Source organism: Chrysemys picta, chromosome 7 (assembly GCF_011386835.1).
Source record: "Chrysemys picta bellii isolate R12L10 chromosome 7, ASM1138683v2, whole genome shotgun sequence".
Lineage (NCBI taxonomy): Eukaryota > Metazoa > Chordata > Testudines > Emydidae > Chrysemys > Chrysemys picta.
The window spans coordinates 55,713,033-55,734,813 of record NC_088797.1 but is presented as its reverse complement, the minus strand read 5'-3'; the positions used below and the strand labels follow the sequence as shown (position 1 = coordinate 55,734,813).

General features: G+C 50.9%; 1 protein-coding gene and 1 long non-coding RNA gene across 2 annotated transcripts in view; both read right to left on the bottom strand.

The window, feature by feature from the left end:
- Positions 1-721: 721 nt before the first annotated feature.
- LOC135972681 (uncharacterized) lies at positions 722-4,863 on the bottom strand. The gene is made up of 3 exons (XR_010589161.1): positions 4,731-4,863; positions 4,080-4,179; positions 722-861 (listed from the first exon to the last, which is right to left on the bottom strand). It is a non-coding gene; the product is annotated as an uncharacterized LOC135972681 (long non-coding RNA).
- A 956-nt stretch (positions 4,864-5,819) lies between these two features.
- The window catches only part of LOC101949710 (neurotrypsin-like), a 28,029-nt gene continuing 12,067 nt past the window's right edge, over positions 5,820-21,781 (bottom strand). Inside the window, exons 6-15 of the mRNA XM_005285642.5 lie at positions 21,325-21,472; positions 20,242-20,420; positions 19,704-19,845; positions 18,222-18,424; positions 16,881-17,022; positions 16,116-16,321; positions 13,896-13,974; positions 10,131-10,253; positions 8,441-8,721; positions 5,820-6,201 (exon numbers count right to left, since the gene is read on the bottom strand). Coding sequence (XP_005285699.3) covers positions 5,894-6,201; positions 8,441-8,721; positions 10,131-10,253; positions 13,896-13,974; positions 16,116-16,321; positions 16,881-17,022; positions 18,222-18,424; positions 19,704-19,845; positions 20,242-20,420; positions 21,325-21,472 — 1,811 coding nt within the window. The 3' untranslated portion in view covers positions 5,820-5,893. The remainder of the gene's footprint in view (positions 6,202-8,440; positions 8,722-10,130; positions 10,254-13,895; positions 13,975-16,115; positions 16,322-16,880; positions 17,023-18,221; positions 18,425-19,703; positions 19,846-20,241; positions 20,421-21,324; positions 21,473-21,781) is intronic.

Below are 21,781 nucleotides of genomic sequence, written 5' to 3'. Positions count from 1 at the left end.
TTCTGTTAGTCCTGAGATTGTTCAAAGCTCATGTATCCACCTTCTCTGGCTGCAGGAGACTCTTGTGAATCTGTCAAGGTGACTCAGAAAAAAAAATCACACTGTAACCAATTGATCTTCTCAGGCCCATCCACAGAGAGAATCTCCCCCAATGGCCGCTGCATGTGAATGTAAACACGCTGCTCCACATTGTTACTGGGTCACAGCAGCTTCTTGTGCTGCAGCGGCTTAGATAGCACTTCAAATAAGCCACGCCCCCAATTTCCTTACCCATTTCTATAGCCATGTATGTAACAGCTGTTACCCTCCAATACAAGGGTAATCGGCCTCCTGCAGAGGTTAATAAACAGCTGCCTGATTAACTGTAGCAGGGAATGTAATTCATAGAGATTATCTGCACAGCATACAGCTCCAAGGGATAGACATCTAATCCAGCACCAGCTGGTCAGAGCCTGGACTGGTTTCAAGAGAGGGCTGATAAGGGCACCTGTGCAGGCATTACAGGTCAGAAAGGGAGTGAACACCAGGGCCAATCACTGACTGTGGATGGAGGTGTTGGATTCATGGAGGATTGGAACACTTTCCCTGATGAGAGGCAACTGTGCAGCATGAACTACCTCTCCTTAAACAGTCAAGCTGGCATAGTTACTGCCTCCAAACTCTGTCTTAGTGGGGCATGCGCTCCCATCCCAGCACCAGCTCTGTCATGCTACAATGTGAGGTTGTTTCATGCAGCATCAAAGTATAACTCCTCTTCCCATACTGCAAGCCCAGGAAATGTAGGACAGCTGCCAACCTTCCAGGACAAAACAGGTATTGTTCTACTAGGCATGGGGCAGGTAAGAAGGGGCACCTAAACCACTGGAATAAAACAGAAGAAAAACAAACTGTTTAGTCAGCCAGGGATCTTCAAGAATTCGTATCCATCACAAAAAGAGAAATAACCTATGCAGCATCGCTACCCCAAGTTTAGGATTCAACCCAGATGACTAATGCTGGTGGTGAAGCCTAACCTTCCCACAGACATATTTTTCACTCCTATAGCCATTCCCTTCAGCACTTGTGTAAGGAGAAGCTGCTGATGGCTCCAACTTTAAAAAGGTGCTAGAAGTGCTACCGGGAATTACAGATCCATGAGCCTCCCTTCTGTACCTAATTAAACTGTTTGAAATGAACATTTAAAAACACAAATATAAACTCTTGGATGAACATCCTAGGGAAACAATGGGCACAGCTTCTGTTGTGGAAATTCCTGCCTCTCTAATCTACTAGAATTCTTTGACCATGTCCACAAGAGGGAGGATGAAGAAGAATAGGGTTGACATGGTTCAATCTTTCAAAAAGCCTTTAACAAAGTCACTAATAAGAAGCTATCAAGACAACTCATCAGTTAAGGGGTGAGAAGCTAGAGTGTTGTCATAGATTAGAAACTAGCTGATGAATAGCAAGCAGTAGGGATAAATGGTCCATTTTCAAAAAGGAAATAAAAGGGTTCCCGCCTCCCTCCATGTGCTGTTTTGGGGGCAGTGACCAGTATTTATTTAGGATATGACAAAGGGGTGAACAGCAAGATGGTAACATTTGCAAAAGGCAAAATTATGTAGATTAGTCAAGACTGAAGAAGTTTATGAGGGACTTCAAAGGGACCTAACAAAGCTAGGCGTGTGGGCAATGCGGTGGCCAATGAAACTCAATGTTGACTAATGCACATCGTCCAAGTCCATTTCCTGGGTTCTGAAAAAAGCACTGCCACTGAGGCAGAGACCTGAGCCCCACTATAACAAAAAGCTCTGCTCAAACGCAGCAGCCATCAAAACAGTGGGCAAAGTTTTAACATAGCTAAAAAGTACACTAGAAAATAAACTGATGATACAGCCTATCCTGGGGGACTGTTCAGTTCTGGTTACTAGAGCTCAAAGATCTAGCAGACACAGAAGGCATGAAGGAGACAGATAACAAAAGTTACTAGAAACATGGATAGTTTTGTATGAAGACAGACTGAAAAGACGGGGACTGTTTAGAGAAGAGGCCACCCATAAAATAATGGATGGTATAGAGAAAACAAGCACTCCTATTTACACTAATAAGTAAGAACACATGATCAGGGGCCATTCAATGAAACTGAAAGGCATACATTTTAAACCAATACAAGGAAATTACGTATTGTGTAGCATCAAAATTAATATGTGGAACGCATTGCCAGCACATTGCATTGAGGTCAAGAGCTTAGCTGAATTAAATGAAATATTAGACATTTCCGTGGGAAGTGGGGAAAGTCACCTTAGCCAGGAGTCAAAAAAAGTTATAACCTTGTGAACTACCTCTCCTTAAACAGTCATAACCACCCCCTTCAGACATAAACTACCCACTAACTGGGTACTTGGGTCAGGCACAAGCTTCCCTAAGGGGAGGTTATTCGACTAATTGCCCAGCACAGAGTTTCTTGCACCTTCCTCTGAAGCCTCTGATACTGGCTGCTCCTGGACACAGGAGACTGGACTAGACCACTGGTCTGATCCAGCCAGGCCATTCCATTACTCCCCTGTGACAAGGTACATTGACTTAATGTGGAATTATACGCCAAATTAACTAGCAAGAGAGCTGTTCTGAAACAGGCAGGTCAGGAGAATTAAGAACAGTATTTACAGACTTGACTTGTTTCTGGGTACTGGTAAGGAGCGTGGAAAATGAATGAGATGATGTACAAGTGATACCCCTTCATTCATTCTGCCCTACGTAGCATCCCAGGGACTTACTGAAGGCCTCTCACAACTTCAATGGTTAATGTGAAGACCAGAAGAAACAGCAATGTGAACGCGGTAGGCTCAAAGAGGAGACACTGGCCTGTGTCTGTTAAATGGTAACTTTTTATGTGGGTCACCTGCATCAACCCTGTCTGCCAGCTCAGCTAAATACAGAGAGTTTTGTTCCCTTCACAAGAAAAACTCTGCCTGGTGGGATTCTGGGCACAGCTGGTCAGCTCAGCAAGGCTGTAAAGGACAGGTGTCAGCAGCTAGAGAAGCAGAAACTCCACATGAGCTGAGAACAGTGCCTTTGGTCAGCCCCAAGTAAAAGCCAAGCCACAGTGTGCTCCCCAGTCAGTTACTGTCACTGCTATTATGGAAATCAGTGGCAGAATTCACTCCACTGTAAACACCAGAATTCTAGGAAATATTCACCCCCCCATTCCCTAGGGCCTCCCCTCCCTGCAACATGTCATTTAAATTGAGGGAGGAAGCAAGCTGATCTGTCTGATAGGGATTTTCTGCCAGCAGTTGCGGGACAGCAAACCCACAAGGAGTCACACACCCCATTCTGCACAGGTCAGGCCTGGTGGTACAGCCACATGGTTACAGTACTGTGGATGCACTTCATATATATGGCACTGCAGACACTCAGCCCTTAACGGGGCACTGACAAATCAGATCTGACTCAAAGTCAAGTACAAAGTCTGTACAAAGTCCCATCCCTCAACCAACACAGTTTAACAATCCCAGCAGAAACTTGTCTGAAACATTCTGCCACTATAGTATTCACAACCCAACCACCATGCAAACAGGGGAGAGAGTGAGAGAGAACTATTCAGTTTAATGTAAGTGGGGAAATCTGCTAGATTTTTAATCTGGTAGATTCCCTTTAAACTAAGGTCTCTCGGTGGAGCTAAGGCAAATGTGGTATACAGTTGCTGCCTATCAAACCTAAAACACGTGTCTGGAACCCCACCACTATGTGCCTTGAGGTTTACTATTGTAACATAGTGTTCGTGCACTGTAACACTAGCGACACTTGTCTTGTTAATTCACCCACTATGTGCGTAAGCCCTGTGTCAGTCACCTATTCTTGCACAGCTATTGTACACTGGTAGTATATTTACATGCAATGTGTGCAGACACCCTCCCATGCGTAATGGCAGTGGGTGCATGCATGTGAGCCCCGAAAATGCATACCCTCCAAAGTGACACTGAACCCAAAGCATGCACAGCTAGCACAAGAACCACTGGTCCCATCCTCAAGCATTACGCTGAAGGCGTGGATATTTGGCACCATCTTCAACCCCTTGGTCAGGTATTATTGCTTACCATCTGTAGTTTTAATTTGTCCTCTCGCTCCTGGCTCTGCTGTGTGCAGCTAGAACTACAGGTACACTGAGAACTCCTGTCTGTCTTCATTTGCTTCCACCTACTCCAAAAGCATAAGTTGTCTCCAATAAATAAATGAAGTCCTAGGATTTTCTTACATTGGTCACCCACCCCAGGGTGGAAGAAACAGAAAACAAGGAAGAGTCTTGGTGAGTATCACAACCCATCTTTTCTCTTATGATCACATTAATTCTATTCATAATAAGACCATAGGCCAGATCCATAGTGTGTAGCTATTTCAATACAGCTACATCAATTTATACCAACTGGCCTTCTGATTTCTGAGGGGGATGAAGAGGGTCATGCTGCAAAAACAAGCCCAGTGGATAAAGGACTGGGCTAGGCTAGGCTAGGCTGCAGGAGACATCAGTTCAAGTCCCTGGTTTGCTACGGATTTCCTATCACTAAGTCTCTGTTTTCTTTCCCCCATGGGGATAACAGGCTCTCCCTACCTCACAGGGGTAAATACACTAAAGACTGTGAGGTGCTAAGGGTATGGGGGTTTACCTCAGGTAGATAGAGGTATTGCCAAATCATGACCTAAACATTTGAGAGTGGCTTTAACAATAGATTGGGTGGGAAGTTGTTTACCTTCTGGGTTTTCAGCCTTTGGTGGTCACATTTTCAAGCTTCCCTTTGCAACCATGATGGCTAGATACTTTTGGGTTTTTTTAAATGAGGACAGACTCTCATGTGATCATCTGACTCCAGGAGCTGGAGCTTTAAGAAAAAACAACAAATATTGCCAGCTCTTGCAATTTTATCACGAGTCTCACAACACTGAGAGAATTTGGAGCATATGGGGTCAGGGGAGCACATGTGGAAGGCTGGGAATCTCCTAGCAGGGATAGAGATGTTCCCAGGGACAATATAGGAGTGGAGCTCATATTCAAAAGAGAGCAAGTCCCTCATGGGGATATGGAAAGGGAGAAAAAAACCTCTTGAGGGGGTGGGGTGGGGGGGAAGAGGAGAACATGTGCAGCCTCCTTGTCCTGCTCCTCCCAACCCAGTCCTGCTGTCCAAGAGGTAGGGTCTGGGAATTGGCTACAAGCAATCCGCTACAAAGATCCCTGCAGCAAAGCCTGGTGGCATTTCTCATGAATCTCATCTTCTCCTGCAGTGCCATCAAAGGACTGGTCTACACTAGAGCTTTAGATCGACTCAACTACGTTGCTCAGGGCTGTGAAAAATGCACATCCAAGTGATGTAGTTAAGCCGACCTATGTCCCTGTGTAGACAGCGCTACCGCCTCTTGGGGAGGTGGATTCCTACGGCGATGGGAGAACCCCTTCCATCAGCGTACGTAGTGTCTACACAGAAGTGGTGCAACAGTGCTGCTATAGCATTCCAAGTGTAGACAAGTCCAAAATGTGTGAACATGCAAAAGTTGTAGGTGATACTGACAGAGCCATCCCCCCCATCTGGGAGCAGAGGGACATGTATGATTTTTCTACAGGATTCTGATAGCTACAGGAGCAGTCTGTCTTGCCAGCTCATATCCACTTCCCTGCTTCAGAGATTAGGGACTACGATGAGAGCAAAGACTTCCAAGAGACAGGCATAATTATTTCCCCCAGTGGTTAAGTCTCTTCTCAGTGTTCAAGGACAAAACAAGTCTCTGCCAGGTACACACAGAAGCAGCAGCCCCCGTGGAGGTAGAAGGAAGCTACAGTTCCCAAGTGTGGGCCAAAGTTTTAATTCTGTAGGGGCAAGAGGGATTAAATGATGAAGATCTCGGAGCTCAGGGACTTGCATCATAGCTTGGTCACTTTCTTGATCCAGGGCACAAACTTGCTGACCTTAGTGTAAACTCCAGGGGAGTCCTTCCGGCCACACCCATAACCCCAGGAAATGATCCCCAGAATGACCCAGTGTCCAGTTGACCTCTGACACATGAGTGGCCCACCGCTGTCACCCTGGCAGCTATCCACCCGCTTATCTTCAGAGAGGTTTCCAGCACAGATCATATGGTTAGTAAACTTGCCCCCGTAACGAGCCTCACAATCTTCTCTTGGGAGAAGGGGCACCATGCCCTGGAGCAATGTTCTTGAATAGGATTTCCCTGAAACAGAACAGAACAGCACAACTCACCACTCGGGCTATGTCTACACTACAGGCCTTACAACAGCACAGCTGTACTGCTGCAGCTGCACCACTGTAAGGTCTCCCGTGTAGCCGCTCCATGCAGGCGGGAGAAAGCTCTCTGGCCGGCGTAATTAAACCACCCCTAACGAGCAGCTGTAGTTCTCCCGCCAATGTAGTATCTCTTGCCGACATAGTGCTGTCCTCACCAGCGCTTCTATCACTGAAACTTATGTTGGTCTCTGCTGCTCACAGCTCCAAAGGAGACCCCAGAAGAAGAGAACACAAAATGGCACTGGGCACAGAAAGAGAGTAAGAGAATCAGGGACACTGCCTTGAATTGTATCGAGAAATAAATTAGTAGCCAGTGCAGACTACTGAATACAGGTGTTCTAGGTGAGCATGCTGCCTCCATCTCAGCGCATCCATTCTGTTCAGGTTCTTATACTGCACCATGGTATCTGCCCATCCCTTCAACCATTCTATTGTCTGGGCTTCTTCCTCACAAGTCCTTTCACATGGGAATATCCCAGCATTTGAGCCCCCACTCCCTTGAGGCTGTTCCCATGAGCATCATCCACCTCTGACCAGGGCCGGCTCTAGGTTTTTTGCTGCCCCCCTTCCACTGCACCCTCCTGCCGCCCCAGCCCTGGGTCACTGGTAACTCGCTCCCAGGGCGGGTCATTCAGTAGGAATTTTGGATGTGCACAAACACACAGAAAGGATTGGCTCCCATATGGTTACAGAACTGCAGTAAAGTGGAACAATTTTCAGCTTGTGTGATTGAAGGCTATCTGGATGCATATTATAAGAATGTCCTACATAAATGAGGAAAAGTTGAGGTGCCTTTATTATTCTTTTGTTCCATTCTTTGTTTCTATGGGGAATTTGCCAATGCAATATCACTGTCTTCCTTTTAAACAAATAAAACTAAAACTTAAAAAAATAATAATAATAATAATAATGAGGCAATGGGTGTTGAAAATAGCAATTCCAGTCCTAATAACCACTGGGATGCATTTCTTGCTCAATTTATTCTACTTTTTCTACAGCAAGTTACAGTGGATCAGTATATTTGATTTGGGAGAAATGAAGTAACAGCTGCCCAAATTGAGCTTGAGCACTCCTGAATTTTGAGGGTGTTCAAATCTGGAAGGCAGATGCTGGATTCCCTTTCTGAATATTAGCTAAATCTGGAAAAGAAAAGTCAATTTCTGCTTCCATGGCTCAGAAGTGTAAATCCTCCTACATGCCTGGTACTGTATCTAAAACTGCCCAGTCTAGTAGAGCCTGCCCTCCCTTACTTTTCATTTTAAATTCTAGTGGGATCCACGTACCTGCCTTGCTAGGCTTCAGATAGAGAGGTGCAATGTCCATTTAGTCCACCCAATTCTTTCTTTGGGGGAGAGCCCAGGGCTGGGGCGGCAGAAGGTGCGAGTGCGGGGGGGGTGGGGGGGAGGGAAGAGCCCAGGCTGGGGCGGCAGGAGGTGCAGGTGGGGGCCAGAGCTGGGGCAGCAGGGAGTGCGGGTGCAGGGGGAGGGAGAAGAGCCCAGGGCTGGGGCGGCAGGAGATGCGGGTGGGGGGGAGAGCCAAGGGCTGGGGCAGCAGGAGGTGTGGGTGGGGGGAGAGCCCAGGGCTGGGGCGGTAGGGGGTGCGGGGAGAGCCCAGGGCTGGGGCAACAGGGGGTGCGGATGCAGGTGGGGGGAGAGCCCAGGGCTGGGGTAGCAGGGGGTGTGGGTGGGGGCCAGAGCTGGGGTGGCAGGAGATCTGGGTGCGGGAAGAGCACAGGGCTGGGGCAGCAGGGGGGTGCAGGTGGGGGCCAGAGCTGGGGCAGCAGGGGGTGTGGGTGGGGGGGATCCCAGGGCTGGGACAACACAGGGGTGCAGGGGGAGCCCAGGGCTAGGGTGGGGGGGCGGCAAAAAAACTAGAACTGGCTCTGTCCCTACCATTTACAGCAAGCTGCAGCATGAGGTTTCAGTTCCACACTCCTTCCCCCACCCTTTCCTGTTAATTGAGGCCGAGGGAATGCTGGGAAATGTAGTGCTTTCCCTGCTCCAGGGCTGGCTCTATAAGCAGGGAGCTAACTAAGGAACTACAGCTCCCAGGGCTCCCTGTTGGTTCTCAGCTCCCATGCTGGATTCTTGTACCCCTGCAAATTTGCCGCCCCAAGCACCTGCTTGCTTTGCTGGTGCCTAAAGCCGGCCCTGCCTCTGACTCACCTGTGTCTCCCCAGCCAGAGATAATGCAGGCCTGCCTGTTAATGGCAGCCTTCTCCTTCCTGTCAGGGAGGCAGATGGGCAGGACGTGGCGATTGAAGGAGAGGCAGTGGCTACCCCTGCCCCGCATCCTGACCAGGGCGATATCATTGTCATTGCTGCTGAACCGGTAGTTCCTGTGAAGGATGATCCTCTCGACGGGAATCTCCCTCTCAAACGCCTCCCTCACGCCTGTATGGTAATCGCCTACCCGCAGCAGGTAGCGGCGCACATCAGTGCCAAACCTGGCCAGGTGACAAAGAGCCGCCTAAGAGCTCACGTGGTGACCACCTGGGGCATGAGCACTGCACTGCTGGATCCAGGGCCATGCCCCTGGCAGAAAGGCCTCAGTACCACTACAGTGCCCACAAGCGCATCAGGCGAGAGCATTGCTGTCTGGTCACTTCACAAGCTGCCTCAGAGCCAGCTCCTCCCAGTCCCCAGCAAGTCAGTGCTAAGCAGGGGACTGGTGGTTCCCATTAGCAGTGAAGGGAACATCTGTTCATGCCGCCACCAAGCACCCCAACTCTCTGTCTGACATGAACCAGGCTATGAATTATCTTCTGGACCCTCTAGATCAGTGGTCCCCAAACTTTTGAGGGTCGTGACCCCCCTTACCCGTCTCCATGCCCTTCTCCCCCCCACACACACACACACTGGGAGCGGGACTGTGGCTCCAGGGGGGTGGGGCAAAGGGGGTGGGCAGTAGCCGGGATAAGGGGTCCAAGGTTGGGGCCACAGCTAGGGGTGGGTTTAGGAGCAGGGCCATGGCTTGGGGACGAGGCTGGGAGTGGGAGCGGAGCCGCAGCTGGGCTGCAGTGGGGGCCAGCAGCCAGGCCCATGGCCAGGTGCAGCTCTGCTCCTGGCCTTGCCCCCAGCCTTGGCCCTGAGCCAGGAACAGAGCTGTGGCCAGCAGCCGAGGCTTGGGGCTGGCATGGGATTGGGGGTTGGTCCTGCTTTGAGCAGGGGGTTGGACTAGATGAAATCCTGAGGTCCCTTCCAACCCTGATATTCTATGATTCTATGGGGCCAGGAGCAGAGCTGTGCTGAGGCTGGGGATGGGGCCAGGCATGGGGCTGGCAGACGTGGCTAGGGGCAGGACCGGAGTAGAGCTGGGGGCGGGGAGGGGCTGGGTGGTGCTCCCTCCCTGCCCCTGTGGGGGCTGTCCTGGGCCCGCTGCACCCCCCCCCCCCCGACGTTTCTCCACGTCCCCCTAGGGGTGCACACCCCACACTTTGGGGACCTTTGCTCTAGACTGAGGCAGCAGGAACATGTGACTGGACCAAAGCCACTCCAGGCTCCTGACCACCCCAGTTTACTGTTCCTCAAACTATAGGCAGGGTACCAAAGAGCAGGTTTATTCCACGCTATAGCACTTGGAAGTTACAGGCTCATGTGCCCCACACAAATAGCTCAGTAACCCCTGGGTCATGGCTTAGCTCTCGGCTGGCCTCTCTAGCAGCAGCAGTGCTGGGAGTGCACAGAGCTCATGGCTCCTGCAACTGTTTACAGGAACCCCGCTCCTCAGGATCACATCCTCTTTGGAAGGAACTGATGCTATACGTGGAGGCAGGGCGGTGACTGAGTCAGACGGGATTATCTTCCCTGTCCCTTGCTCACGCCCCCCCACCAGAACTCCCCTCCCCGCCATTACCTTTTGAAGCAGTGCGCTGCAGTCACGACCCAGCAGCTGTGGATGAGCGTGGCGCCACACAGCAGACGAGTGTCTCTGTGAAACCCCTTTAGCCGCAGTGAGGCCTGCCATGGCCAACCACCTCTGAAAGAGAAACAGGGGAATAATGGGCAGTACGCACACAATGGCATGGTGCTGTCCTCTCCCGCCCCACCCACACTGCCCCATCTCGCCTCAGCCACTTCTCATCCTCCCTTAGCGCTGCTCTTCAGTCAAGGTAACATCAGGAATCAGGAAGGAGGTAGTTAGTGAAGCTGTACTCACCACTGGGAGCACAATAAAAATCAAGGAGCGATTCCAGCCATATCACCTCCAGCTTCCTCAGCATTGCTAGTCACTGCTTTGGGGAAGACAGGAAACAGGCCTGGGATCCCTGTCCTCATCTTTGAAAGCAGAAACCAGCATTCCAAGTGACTTGCTGGGGGCAGGTAACAAGGACTGGAGTCCATGATGGACTGTCCCACAAGCACTTTGGAATATACACAAGTGGCAAAATGCAGAAAATAGAAACCAGTATTGCAATGCCTTTCAATTCACAGCTAGAGTCTGGGCATCACTGTTGCTTTAACACACATGATGTGGTGGTGGGACTGAGCATGAAGAGTCTTGGACTTCAGAAAAAGTCTCCAGGAGCCCTTAGGGAAATGGGTAATAGAACAATTGCAGCCCAAAGCTGGCAAGGAAGGACAATTGGTGGTATTTTCCAGGTTGCTTGTAGATGGAACAAAAAAATTGCCATACCAGATCTGACCAATGGTTCAACTAGTCTGGTATCCTGTCTCCAAGAGAGGCAGGCATTTGATTTGCTTGAGAAAGGTGTAAGATCCCCACCATGAACAATAGGCAATTATATGTCCAAGGCTGGATGTGGGCTTAAGTGTGGTTGCCGGAAAGAAGCAAGTCTAGGTACTCTTCAGTTCAATAGGTTATGTAGAGTTAAAGATCAGTGGGCATATTCTTATATACAAATAGTTTATCTCTGTTCCTCACATATGAAGGTGTATCCCTGGGTAATAGCATTCCTGCCAATTTGTAGCAATCATTTCTTAATTCAACTGAACATTAGAATACAGTAATATATTATTATTGCCCCATCCTTGTGATGGATGGTGCTAAGGCTAATTTCTTATATAATCCCACATAACTAACAATGATCCACCCTTGACAACTGTGACGCATGGCCAGAAAGGGTTAAACATCCTGCAAAATAAATAACCCTCAAAAGACATGTGGAGGGATAATGTTTGTGTATTTACATATGTATGAGTAGGATCAATGATGTAATCAACAGTCTCTGTCTATGCTGTATTCTGATAATTCAGAGATCAAAAGAACATCCTAGCATTTAAATGAATTGTAAACAAGGGATATCTCTGCATTCATCTCTCTTTGAGATTTATAGCAACTAACGTGAATAGTGGAGGAACAAGCAACTTGCCTTATGTTAATTCTATAGCTAAGTACTGGTGATGGACCTCCTTCAAAGTCATGCTGATTACCTTCTGAATTCCAACTTGTCAAAAAGGACATGAAATTGGATAAAAGATCCTTGGGTCCTGATTCTCTCATCTCAGATCTGCTTAGGCTTCATCAGGGGAAGTTTGTGTCACAAGACTGAAGTCCCAGTTAAGCTGGTACACCCTGAATGTGATATTTGGACATTGGACTATAACCTATGAACTATTTCTGAAAGAACTCTTTGCAACTACAAAGCTCACCATCTATGCTATCATAGAATCATAGAATATCAGGGTTGGAAGGGACCTCAGGAGGTCATCTAGTCCAACCCCCGGCTCAAAGCAGGACCAATTCCCAACTAAATCATCCCAGCCAGGGCTTTGTCAAACCTGATCTTAAAAACCTCTAAAGAAGGAGATTCCACCACCTCCCTAGGTAACCCATTCCAGTGCTTCACCACCCTCCTAGTGAAAAAGTTTTTCCTAATATCCAACCTAAACCTCTCCCACTGCAACTTGAGACCATTACTCCTTGTTCTGTCATCTGGTACCACTGAGAATAGTCTAGATCCATCCTCTTTGGATCCCCTTTCAGGTAGCTGAAAGCAGCTATCAAATCCCCTATGAATCTGGATCTCAATGAATTGAACTCATGTCTGTATGTATATTGATCTTTTAACCATACACTCTGTTGTTTTTTAATAAATTTTAGTTTAGTTATTAAGAAATGGCTGTAGCGTGTATATGGGTAAGATCTGAAACATTCATTAACCTGGGAAGTAATGTGTCCAATCCTTTGGGATTGTTGGAACCTTTTCTTTTATATGATGAAATAAGATTTACAGAAATTTTCATCATATTTGACGTGAGTACCTGGATGGAGGCCTGAGGCTGGATCACTTTAAGGGAACTGTGTTGTTTGGACTTCTGAGTAACCAGTAAGGTAATAAAGAAGCTGTTTTATGCTGGCTTGGTAAATCTAAGTATTGGAATATCCACCAGCTTTATGGGGATTGTCTGCCCCATTCTTTGCAGTTCACCCTAATTGAGTGACCATAGCTGGCCCCCACTGGGACCCTGGGCCAGGGCTGCCCGGGGGGAGGAGGGGGCAAGTGGGGCAATTTGCCCCAGGCCCCGGGCCCCGCAGGGGCCCCACGAGCCCTGGCCCGGTGGCGGTCCGGGTCTTCAGCGGCATTTCGGTGGTGGGTCCTTCAGTGCTGCCGAAGACGCGGAGCGACTGAAGGGCCCCGTGCCGCCAAAATGCCGCCGAAGACCCGGACCGCCGCCGGGTGAGTACAAGCACCGCAGCTCTCCCACTTTGCCCCAGGCCCCCTGAATCCTCTGGGCGGCCCTGCCCTGGGCACAACAACATCCCCCCACTTTTACAGATAGATACTGCAATACGGGATCATGGAGATTATTCCCCTGGTAATTTGTACTAACTAATTGGGCGCTGATGGCAGTTTAAACATATATCAATAACACACCTTGCTCCAGGCTGCTTTCTATTAGGAGACGTTGGCTGTGAGAGGCATCAGTTAAAATCTGGGCCAGATCATCAGAGACCCAGAGTCATCCTGGGTGTTTTTTGGGTGGCCTGTGTATAATGAAAAGAACAGGAGTACTTGTGGCACCTTAGAGATTAACAAATTTATTTGAGCATAATCTTTTGTGGGCTACAACCCACTTCATCAGATGCTATGCCAAGCATCTGATGAAGTGGGCTGTAGCCCACGAAAGCTTATGCTCAAATAAATTTGTTAGTCTCTAAGGTGCCACAAGTACTCCTGTTCTTTTTGCTGATACAGACTAACACGGCTGCCACTCTGAAACCTGTGTATAATGAGTTAGCCCAGTGGCTCTGTTCCCAGGCAGAAAGCATTCCTGTCACTGAGAGCATTATCACAACTGGCATTAATTGCCCCTCATGATAGCCTCTGGCTGGGCCTCAAGCTGAATCTGCCATGGAGACTGAATCACTCATACCCAAGTAGCAGGGGGAAAGCTTGCACAGCTGCAGCCCCTATCCTGTGAGTACATAGAGTTCAGTCTCCAGGGCTGCTGAGCCAGCAGCACAGAACAGAAAACAGCAGCATCCCCATTCTGGCCCACTATGGTATGTGGCTGTCCCAAGGAAACCTGCATCCTGTGGGAAGAAAATAGGGTTATCAAAAACACCATTGCCTCTTGGCATGGCCTGCCACATCCCTGCCTCCTTGCAGGCAAGCTGGTGCCAGCTCTGCTCTCCCCAGCCATCAAAGGACAGTACCTGAGGGACTTGTTTCCACCAATTATCCTTTTCTTGCGACGGTGAAGCAAGTGCATCCCACACATGCCAGATGCTGAGCCTGCACAGCAAAACCAGAACGGTTAGGCAGCTAGGGTGACCAGACAGCAAGTGTGAAAAATCGGGACAGAGGGTGGGGGGTAATAGGCACCTATATAAGAAAAAGCCCCAAATATTGGAACTGTCCCTATAAAATAGGGACATCTGGTCACCCTATAGGCAGCCCTCCCCTTTGCTTAACTGACAAGCATCAACCCATCACCCCCTGTTCCCTGGGGGGCCCTCATCCTCCAGGAAGTAGACTGGTCTGATTAAGAACTTTGCTGTGAAAGCCATATGTGCAGCACACTTGTTTCTGTGGGGCTGGTGAGAATGGTATTTGACCAGTACCGGGTTTACAATGGTGCCAGGCCCATGCTCAGAAGGGGCCCCAGCTCACTCCACTTGTGCTGCACTCTGACTCTGCTGTCCCTCCCTGGGGGGGAAGAGGAATAAGCTCCCATCTGGCCACTAGCTCCCCTCCCCCTTGCCAACCCCCCACGGGGGCTTCTCTCTGCCCCTGGGAGATCAACAAGGTAGGAGCCGGTGTGGGGTGGCGGGTGCCAGGAGCTGTGCACACTGGAGAGCAGCGTCTCCTCCCGGAGCTGGGTGTGTGGGGGGCCCCGGGCCAGAACTTCCATCCCCCTCGCAAGGCTGGACGCTGCTCCCCGCCTGCCCCAGCACCACTCAGGCTGGGGGTTGGAGTTGGATTGCGAAAGGGCTTTGGGAATGCGAGCTGCTCTGGGTCCGCTAGCCCCGGGGGGAAACCTGGGGTGCAGGGTGGGGGGAGTGGGTCTGTAGGGGGTGCTGGGCTCTGTGAGGGGGTGGAGGGCGCTGGGCAGTGGGGGAGGTTTGTGTGTTTTGGGGTGCTGGGCAGTGGGGGGTCTATGTGGGGTGCTGTGTAGTTGTGGTGGTGGGGCTGTAGGGAAGGACAATGGGGGGGGAGATCTGTGTGTGTGTTGGGGCACTAGGGAGTGGGGGTTCTGTGTAGGGTGCTGGGCAATTGTGATGGGGCTGTGGGGGGGTGCTGGGCAGTTGTGGGGCTGGGGGGGCACCAGGCAGGGTGTGCAAGGCACTGCATTTCTGGTAGGGAGGCTCTGTGGGGGGGGGGGGTCTCTGGGCAGGGGGGTGCTGGGCATAGCGGTCTGTGGGGGGTCTCTGGCATAGCGGTCTGTGGGGGGTCTCTGGATGGGGACGCTGGGCGTAGGGAGTTGGGGGCTGTTGGGCGCGGGGCGGGGCTGTGTGGCACGGCATGAGCCCGCCCCCCCAAGGGGAAAGGGCCCACTGGCAGCATAGGGCCAGGTGGGCCTGTGTGCGTCTGGCGACTGCCAGTTTGTAAACAGTGCCCTCACACTGGGCTGAGCAGAGTGGGGCCACCCCCACCATGCCCCATTGCCCCTGGCCGGCCCCTACCTCCAGGGACCCGACCTCTCCACACCATGTTCCATTACCCCCATGGGGGCCCACAAATATGTTTGGCGCTGGGCCCATAAAAGGTTAATCCGGCCCTGCCTTTGACTGGAGATGGTTATTCGCTGTGATTCTAGCTCCAAGCCTGGGGCAGGAGCCATTCAGCCCTTTCTGCAGAATCCACTTCCTCAGCCTGCTAGAGACCAAAGGGAGAGCACAGTTACTGCCACTCTGCACTGCACAATGGGGAGAAACACTGGTGGCCTGGATTTCCTGCAGGCTCAGAGGCACTATAAGGGGTGGAGCAGCAGTGGTGGCTGTGGGCAGCGCACAGTGACTCCAGGCCACATTTCTAACAGAAGACACTGAGATAAGGGGAATAGCTGCACTAGCGGCTGGGAAGCTCACATCTGCTCAGTGCCAGCCTCTCCCCAGGGCCACCCAGAGGATTCCGGGGGTCTGGGGTCTTCAGTCATGGGGGTCCTTCCACTCTGGGTCTTCGGGGCACTTCGGCGGCGGGTCCCGGAGCGAGTGAAGGACCCGCTGCCGAATTGCCGCTGAAGGCTCGGAGTGGAAGGAGCTCTGGGTCTTTGGTAGCGGGTCCTTCACTCAGTGCCGCCGAAGACCCGCCAAAAACTCTCGTGGGGGCCCCTGCGGGATCCAGGGCCTGGGGCAGATTGCCGCACTTGCCCCCACTCTGGGAGGCCCTGCCTCTCCCAGCAGGAGACTCTTCAGGGCAAGGGGCAGGAGCACCTGCGTTTCTGGTGTCCTGGGCCTTCTCTTCCATATAGTCGCAGATCACACCAGCATCTTCACTGTGCCAGCAGTTGTGAATCTCATTGTTGGGTTTGACGCATTCCCCCAGTGTGCGCTCTGTGCCACTGCACTCCACGTTGTCTAGATGGATGGGGCCGTGCCCCTCCCCAAAATACGCCATCGTCCTGGCTTTTGCTGCGCCACTGCAACGAGAGAAGGGATGACCCATCTACACAGAGGGTACGTCTACACTGCAGCAGGGAGGTGTGGTTCACGCTTGGGTAGACAGACTCGCAATAAAAATAGCAGTGTAGCTAGGGGTAGCAGGAGCAGCGGCTCAGGCTACAGGCCCAAGTATGGACCCCAGGGGTCCAGGCAACTCTGTACCCAGGTGACTAGCCCAAGCTGCTGCCCATGCAAACCCTGGCTATGCTGCTATTTTTAGCATGCTAGCTTGAGCGGAGCTAACCTATGTCTGTCTAGTCAGGCTGGAAAGAACGGTCCCAGCTGTACTGTAGACATATCCTGAATGTGAAGCAAAAGACTCTTGTGGCAATAATATCGGTTTCTCTGCATAGACGTACACTATTCCAATCCTGCAGTATGCCCAGCACCCCACAGCTGCAGGGTGTGTGTCAGCGTACAGCTATCCTGTACACACAGCAATGCTCAAACATACAAAACAGCCCAAATCTCCCTCCTGGAGGACAAGGCAGAAGGAAATGACCCCTGCTTACAAGTTACACCGACCGATCCTCTTACCTGTAACCCAGCTGCCTGCAAACCACAACTGCATCCTTGTCTGTCCAGCCATCGTCGCAGACACTGCCCCACTGCCCATTCAGGAACACCTCTACCCGCCCCTCCTTGGTGCTCTCTCCATCTGCCAGCCGCACAGGGGGCCCTGCACAAGAATAAGCCCAGTGATCATAACAAAGGGAAATGCATCAAGTGAGACTTGGGGATCTGGACAGAAAGCTGAATCCCACAGAACTGACATCAGAAGCCAGGAAACACCAATAGTTCTATCTATAAAGCAGCGTCCACACTCTCCACCAATCACCACATCCCTGCTGAAGAAGTAGGGCACTGGGTGTAAGAAATTAATTTACCACAAGCTGAATAAAGAGGGGAACATGAAAAGGAAGAGAGGGGGGAAGTTAATAAATATGGGGCCAACAGTGGGCAAGCGCACATGCACCTTGGGAATAGAATGATGAGCTTATTTCAAGTGGGAAGAGAGACTTCCTCCCCCTGGGAAAGGTCAGAAAGTCCTGCTGTAAAGCCAAATGACAAAATCCAGCTGGAGAGTCAGGGTATGCCTGCTGTAGGGAAGGCCATGGGGAATAAGGCCTTGTGTACATGAGGAAATTGAACCAATTTAACTAAATCCATTTACATACCAATTTCATTAAATGGGTGTAACCCCCTTGCATGGACACTGATTTCAACTTAACAGCCCCTGATATCCATTTAGCCTAAGTCCATTTGTCTTTGCAAAGTCCTTGCACTGATTTAACAGTTTCTAAACTGGTTTAGTCAAAAGGGTACAATGTTCCTCTGTAAACAAGGTCTAAGCGTCCCACTACTGAGCAATGGGCAGCAGCTCCTCCTTCCGCAATTGCGGCTCCCAGGGTTTCATTTCTATTTACAAGGTGGAGTCACTGCCAGTGGAATTCACGCAGATTTGCAAAAGAAAACTGCACATAGGGAAGGGGGAGATAGGCCAGCACAGTGGGAAGGAGAAGTGTGAGGGTGGGATCATGGGCTTGGTGGGGGCGTGAGAAGAACAGGCCAATGGCCATGCGGAACATGCCTTAGAAAATGTAATCTTTTAGCATCAGCAGGAAATGGTCACACTGTGCATCACGTTTAACATGTGGAACCATCAACTCGGTGGTCCGGCTATGGGATAACTAGGACTCTTCACAGCAGGTGCATAATCATAGGAGGAAGGCAACTGGAATCCCTTCCCCATAAGCAACCTCATCCATGGAGCAGTCCGCAGGCTAGGAGAGCTCCCGCCCCTCCCTTAATCTCCAGAAGGGATGGAACAGTAAGCCATTCCCTGCACCCTCTATTGAAAGAGTAAGAGTAAGGTACCAGTAGTGTCTTTGATGATCTTGTTGGTTTCAGGGGAGCATCGGACCCCCACATCTTCGGCATGCGAGCAGTCATGCTGCCCCCAGTTGCTGTGAGGACAGTCCAGGAAAGAGAACTCTGTGCCTGTACAAGCCATGTCGTCCAGTAGGATAAAGCCTTGGCCGGGTGTGTACTCCCCCTCAGACGCCAGGCTGGCAGGGCCACTAGGGGAAGGAAATGGAAAAGTACATCAAACATCATCTCTCACCACTCCCCAGAACCCTGCATGCTGACCCAACTCCCAGAGCTAGCTGGAGCCCTGTTTCCTCAAGAACCCGCACAGCCAAGGAGGCCAACATGGAGAAAAACTCGATGGTAAAGGAGACAAACCTTCCTAACCCATTCCATTGACTGACGTGACATGGGAAACAGTGTGGGAGGAGCCGGGACATCTCCATAGGCTCAGCTTCCCGGGGGACCTGATAAAACCAATCCACTGCTTGGTGTCCATCGGTCATACAATCACACTTGCATGTGCTTTGCAATTCTCACTAGGGGATGCTTCACAGGTATGACACCAGGGGCCCAGCAGGAGGGAATGGGCAGGGAGAGGAGTTGTTCCTTTGCTAAAAAAAAATCAACTTTAAGTATAAAATAGCCTATATTTCTATACTATTTTATGGACAAGATACACATACAGGAATTGTCTCACCCACCACTGAAATGCAGCCAACTCTGGAGTAGAACATGGCATCTGTTTAAAACTACAGAGCAGTTTAGGACAGGAAGTGAAAAACACTGTATCCAGTTGAAACTGCAGGGAGAAATTTAGTTTGCCATTTTGCCAACTGTCTAACTTGGAATTTGACAGGGACACCGGGTATCACCCCAATTCATACCAAAATGTGCAAGGGATCTTTAATGACTAGACTATTTTAGTTCTAAATCTCATCCAAAAGACAGCACTTCCCACACCCCTTTGGGGCATCAGTTCAGTACTGGCTTAAAGGGAAGCACCATCTCCACAATCACAAATACCACTGCAATTTTCCTTGCAGGTCTCCCATTCAAGTACTGAGCCAGCTGAACCCATCTGAACTGAGAGCTGATGAGCCCACAGCCCAAGGTCATATGGCTGGATATGTAAGGAGTATCCTTTAGAAGCACAGATCTTTCTTTCTTTAATGGGAGGAATCCATGAAGGTGGCACCAGGCATGTACACTGCTCTCTAAGTGGGCTAGGGGCAGAGAGGCTCAAGCTTAGCATTCCCTAGAAAGGGGCACTGGCACTTGCCCCGCTCTCTAACCTGGAAGGTACCAGAGAAAGGATTCACCATTCCCTGGGAAGGCTGGTAGCGTGGAGATCAGCTCTCTAACAAAGAATGGGCAGGAGACGCTAAGGCCCAGATTTCCCAGTGAGGGGACATGGCACCTAAACCTTTCCAATAGGGAACTTAGCCACCTGTAAAACCAGCTTCTCTAGAAATACCATCCTTCCAGTACCTGAAGCCCAGCTGCCTGCAGACCACCTGGGCACTAAGAGCCGTCCAGCCGTCATCACACACCGTGCCCCAGTCTCCCCTGTAATAAACCTCCACTCTCCCTTCGCTGGGGGTGCGGCCTCCTGCCAGCCTGACCGTGCCCTCTGCAGGGGACAGGAGAGGAAAAGGCAAGCAATTAGTAAAGGAGAAAGGAACCAATCCCCAGCCCCACCTCTGCTGACGGCTGTGTGCAGTCTGAGAGCGGGAAGAGAGAGCAAGTGCATGTTAGACTCAGCAGAGGAGCACCCTATTACTTTGCAGAAAGGCCTCGCAGACGCGCTCGCCCACAAGGCACAGGCTAGGACTCCCCTTGGCCTCTGCTGCACCCATGCAAGACAGTGGAAAGGCTACATTGTCTGGCTCTGAGTTGCTCCTGCCTCTGCCCCACTCTCCGCCCAGCGGGAAAGAGGTGCCTGCGCTGGAAGGAGGACTATGTTGAGAGGATTGTGGAATACAGGGGTGGGACAGGATGTACAGGGGGAGGTGGGGTGGATCTGTACCTGTGAAGGGATCACAGGACACTCCCGCATCCTCCATGTGATCACAGTTTTGCTGTCCCCAGTTATTCTTCTTGCACTGGTCCAGTGACAGCTCGTTCCCTGAGCACTCCACTTCATCCAGCAGGATTGGGCCAGAGCCCTGCCCGTAGTGAGCCCACAACAAGGCCTTTGGAGTCCCACTACAGAGGACACAGACACACACAGAGGGAGGGAAGATACACCTCCCCCCGCCCCCACCCTCACCTACAGTGGGACACAAAGTCTTGTGCATAGGGATGCTACCTTGGTTGGGGCCCTAGTTACAGCAAGGGGGCTGGCAGTCCGGGATTCTCCAGCTAATTCCACAGCTCATCTGCATTTCAGTCACAGTGACCTGCCCATTGACTAGCCCAATGTGAAACCTCAGTATCTCAAAGGCAGGTTTTGCAATTGGTACATGACAGTAAATAAGTAAAATCCATTTATTCATGTCTGAACATTGGTGACATGATTACATCATATCCTGGCAATTTGCTGGCAACGTGGATGACCCAGAAACATGGCAGGTCAAGGAGACAATCACATTTCAACAGCAGGGATGGGCAAAACTCAAACACCCAGGGCCAAGATTTTCAAAAATCAAATCTACAGTTAGGCTCCAAAGTCTCTATTTAGGCACCTCTCTAAGTGACCTGAGTTTCAGGGGTGCTGAGCACCTAGCAGCTCCCATAAAAGCACTGAAAAGTCTAGAGGAAGATGAATAGGAGCTACCTCTACCTCTCATGTGGCACAAGAACAAAGGGACAGTCAGTGAAACTGAAAGGCAATCCAATTAAAACTGATCAAAGGCAATATGCACCATTCACATGTGGCAGGTGGAGCGCATTGCTGCAAGGTATTACTGAGGCTAAGTGATTGGAAGGATTCATCAAAGGACTAGACATTTACATGGATGACAAGAACATCTTCCCTCTGACACAGCTGCTGCTGGCCACTGTGGGAGATGGGACCCTGAGCTGGATGGACCATGGGTCTGATCTACCCTGGCAATTCTTACGTCCCAAAGTCTCCCCAAACCCCATCACCAGCCAGAAGGGTACTTACCTGAACCCCAGTTGCCTGCAAACCACCTCGGCATCCCAGTCGTCCCATTGGTCATCACAGATGGTGCCCCACCTGCCGTCATGGTAGACCTCCACTCGCCCCTCAAAGCTCTCCTTTCCCCCAGCCAGCCGCAGCGGGACCCCGGCACCTGCTCTTCAGAAAAGGGAGCAAGCAGAAGAGAGAGTGCATCTGATGGCTGGGGATGCAGACCCATTACAGGGCTTCAGGATGCACCAGCACCTGCCCTGGCCTCTCCCAGCCACCTCTGAACACTAGTGACTGTGCTGTTAGCCCTCCCCTAGTGGTGGTGGTGGTGGGTGTTTGCCAAGAGATGGCTCACCAAAGGCGAGCCCAGGCACAGATGTTCAAGGGACGTCGATGAGCAGGGGCTATGCTCCCTGGGCAGAGGCCTGGCTCAGGGAACCCCTACTGAGGGCGAGGGGCTGCTCACTGCTGA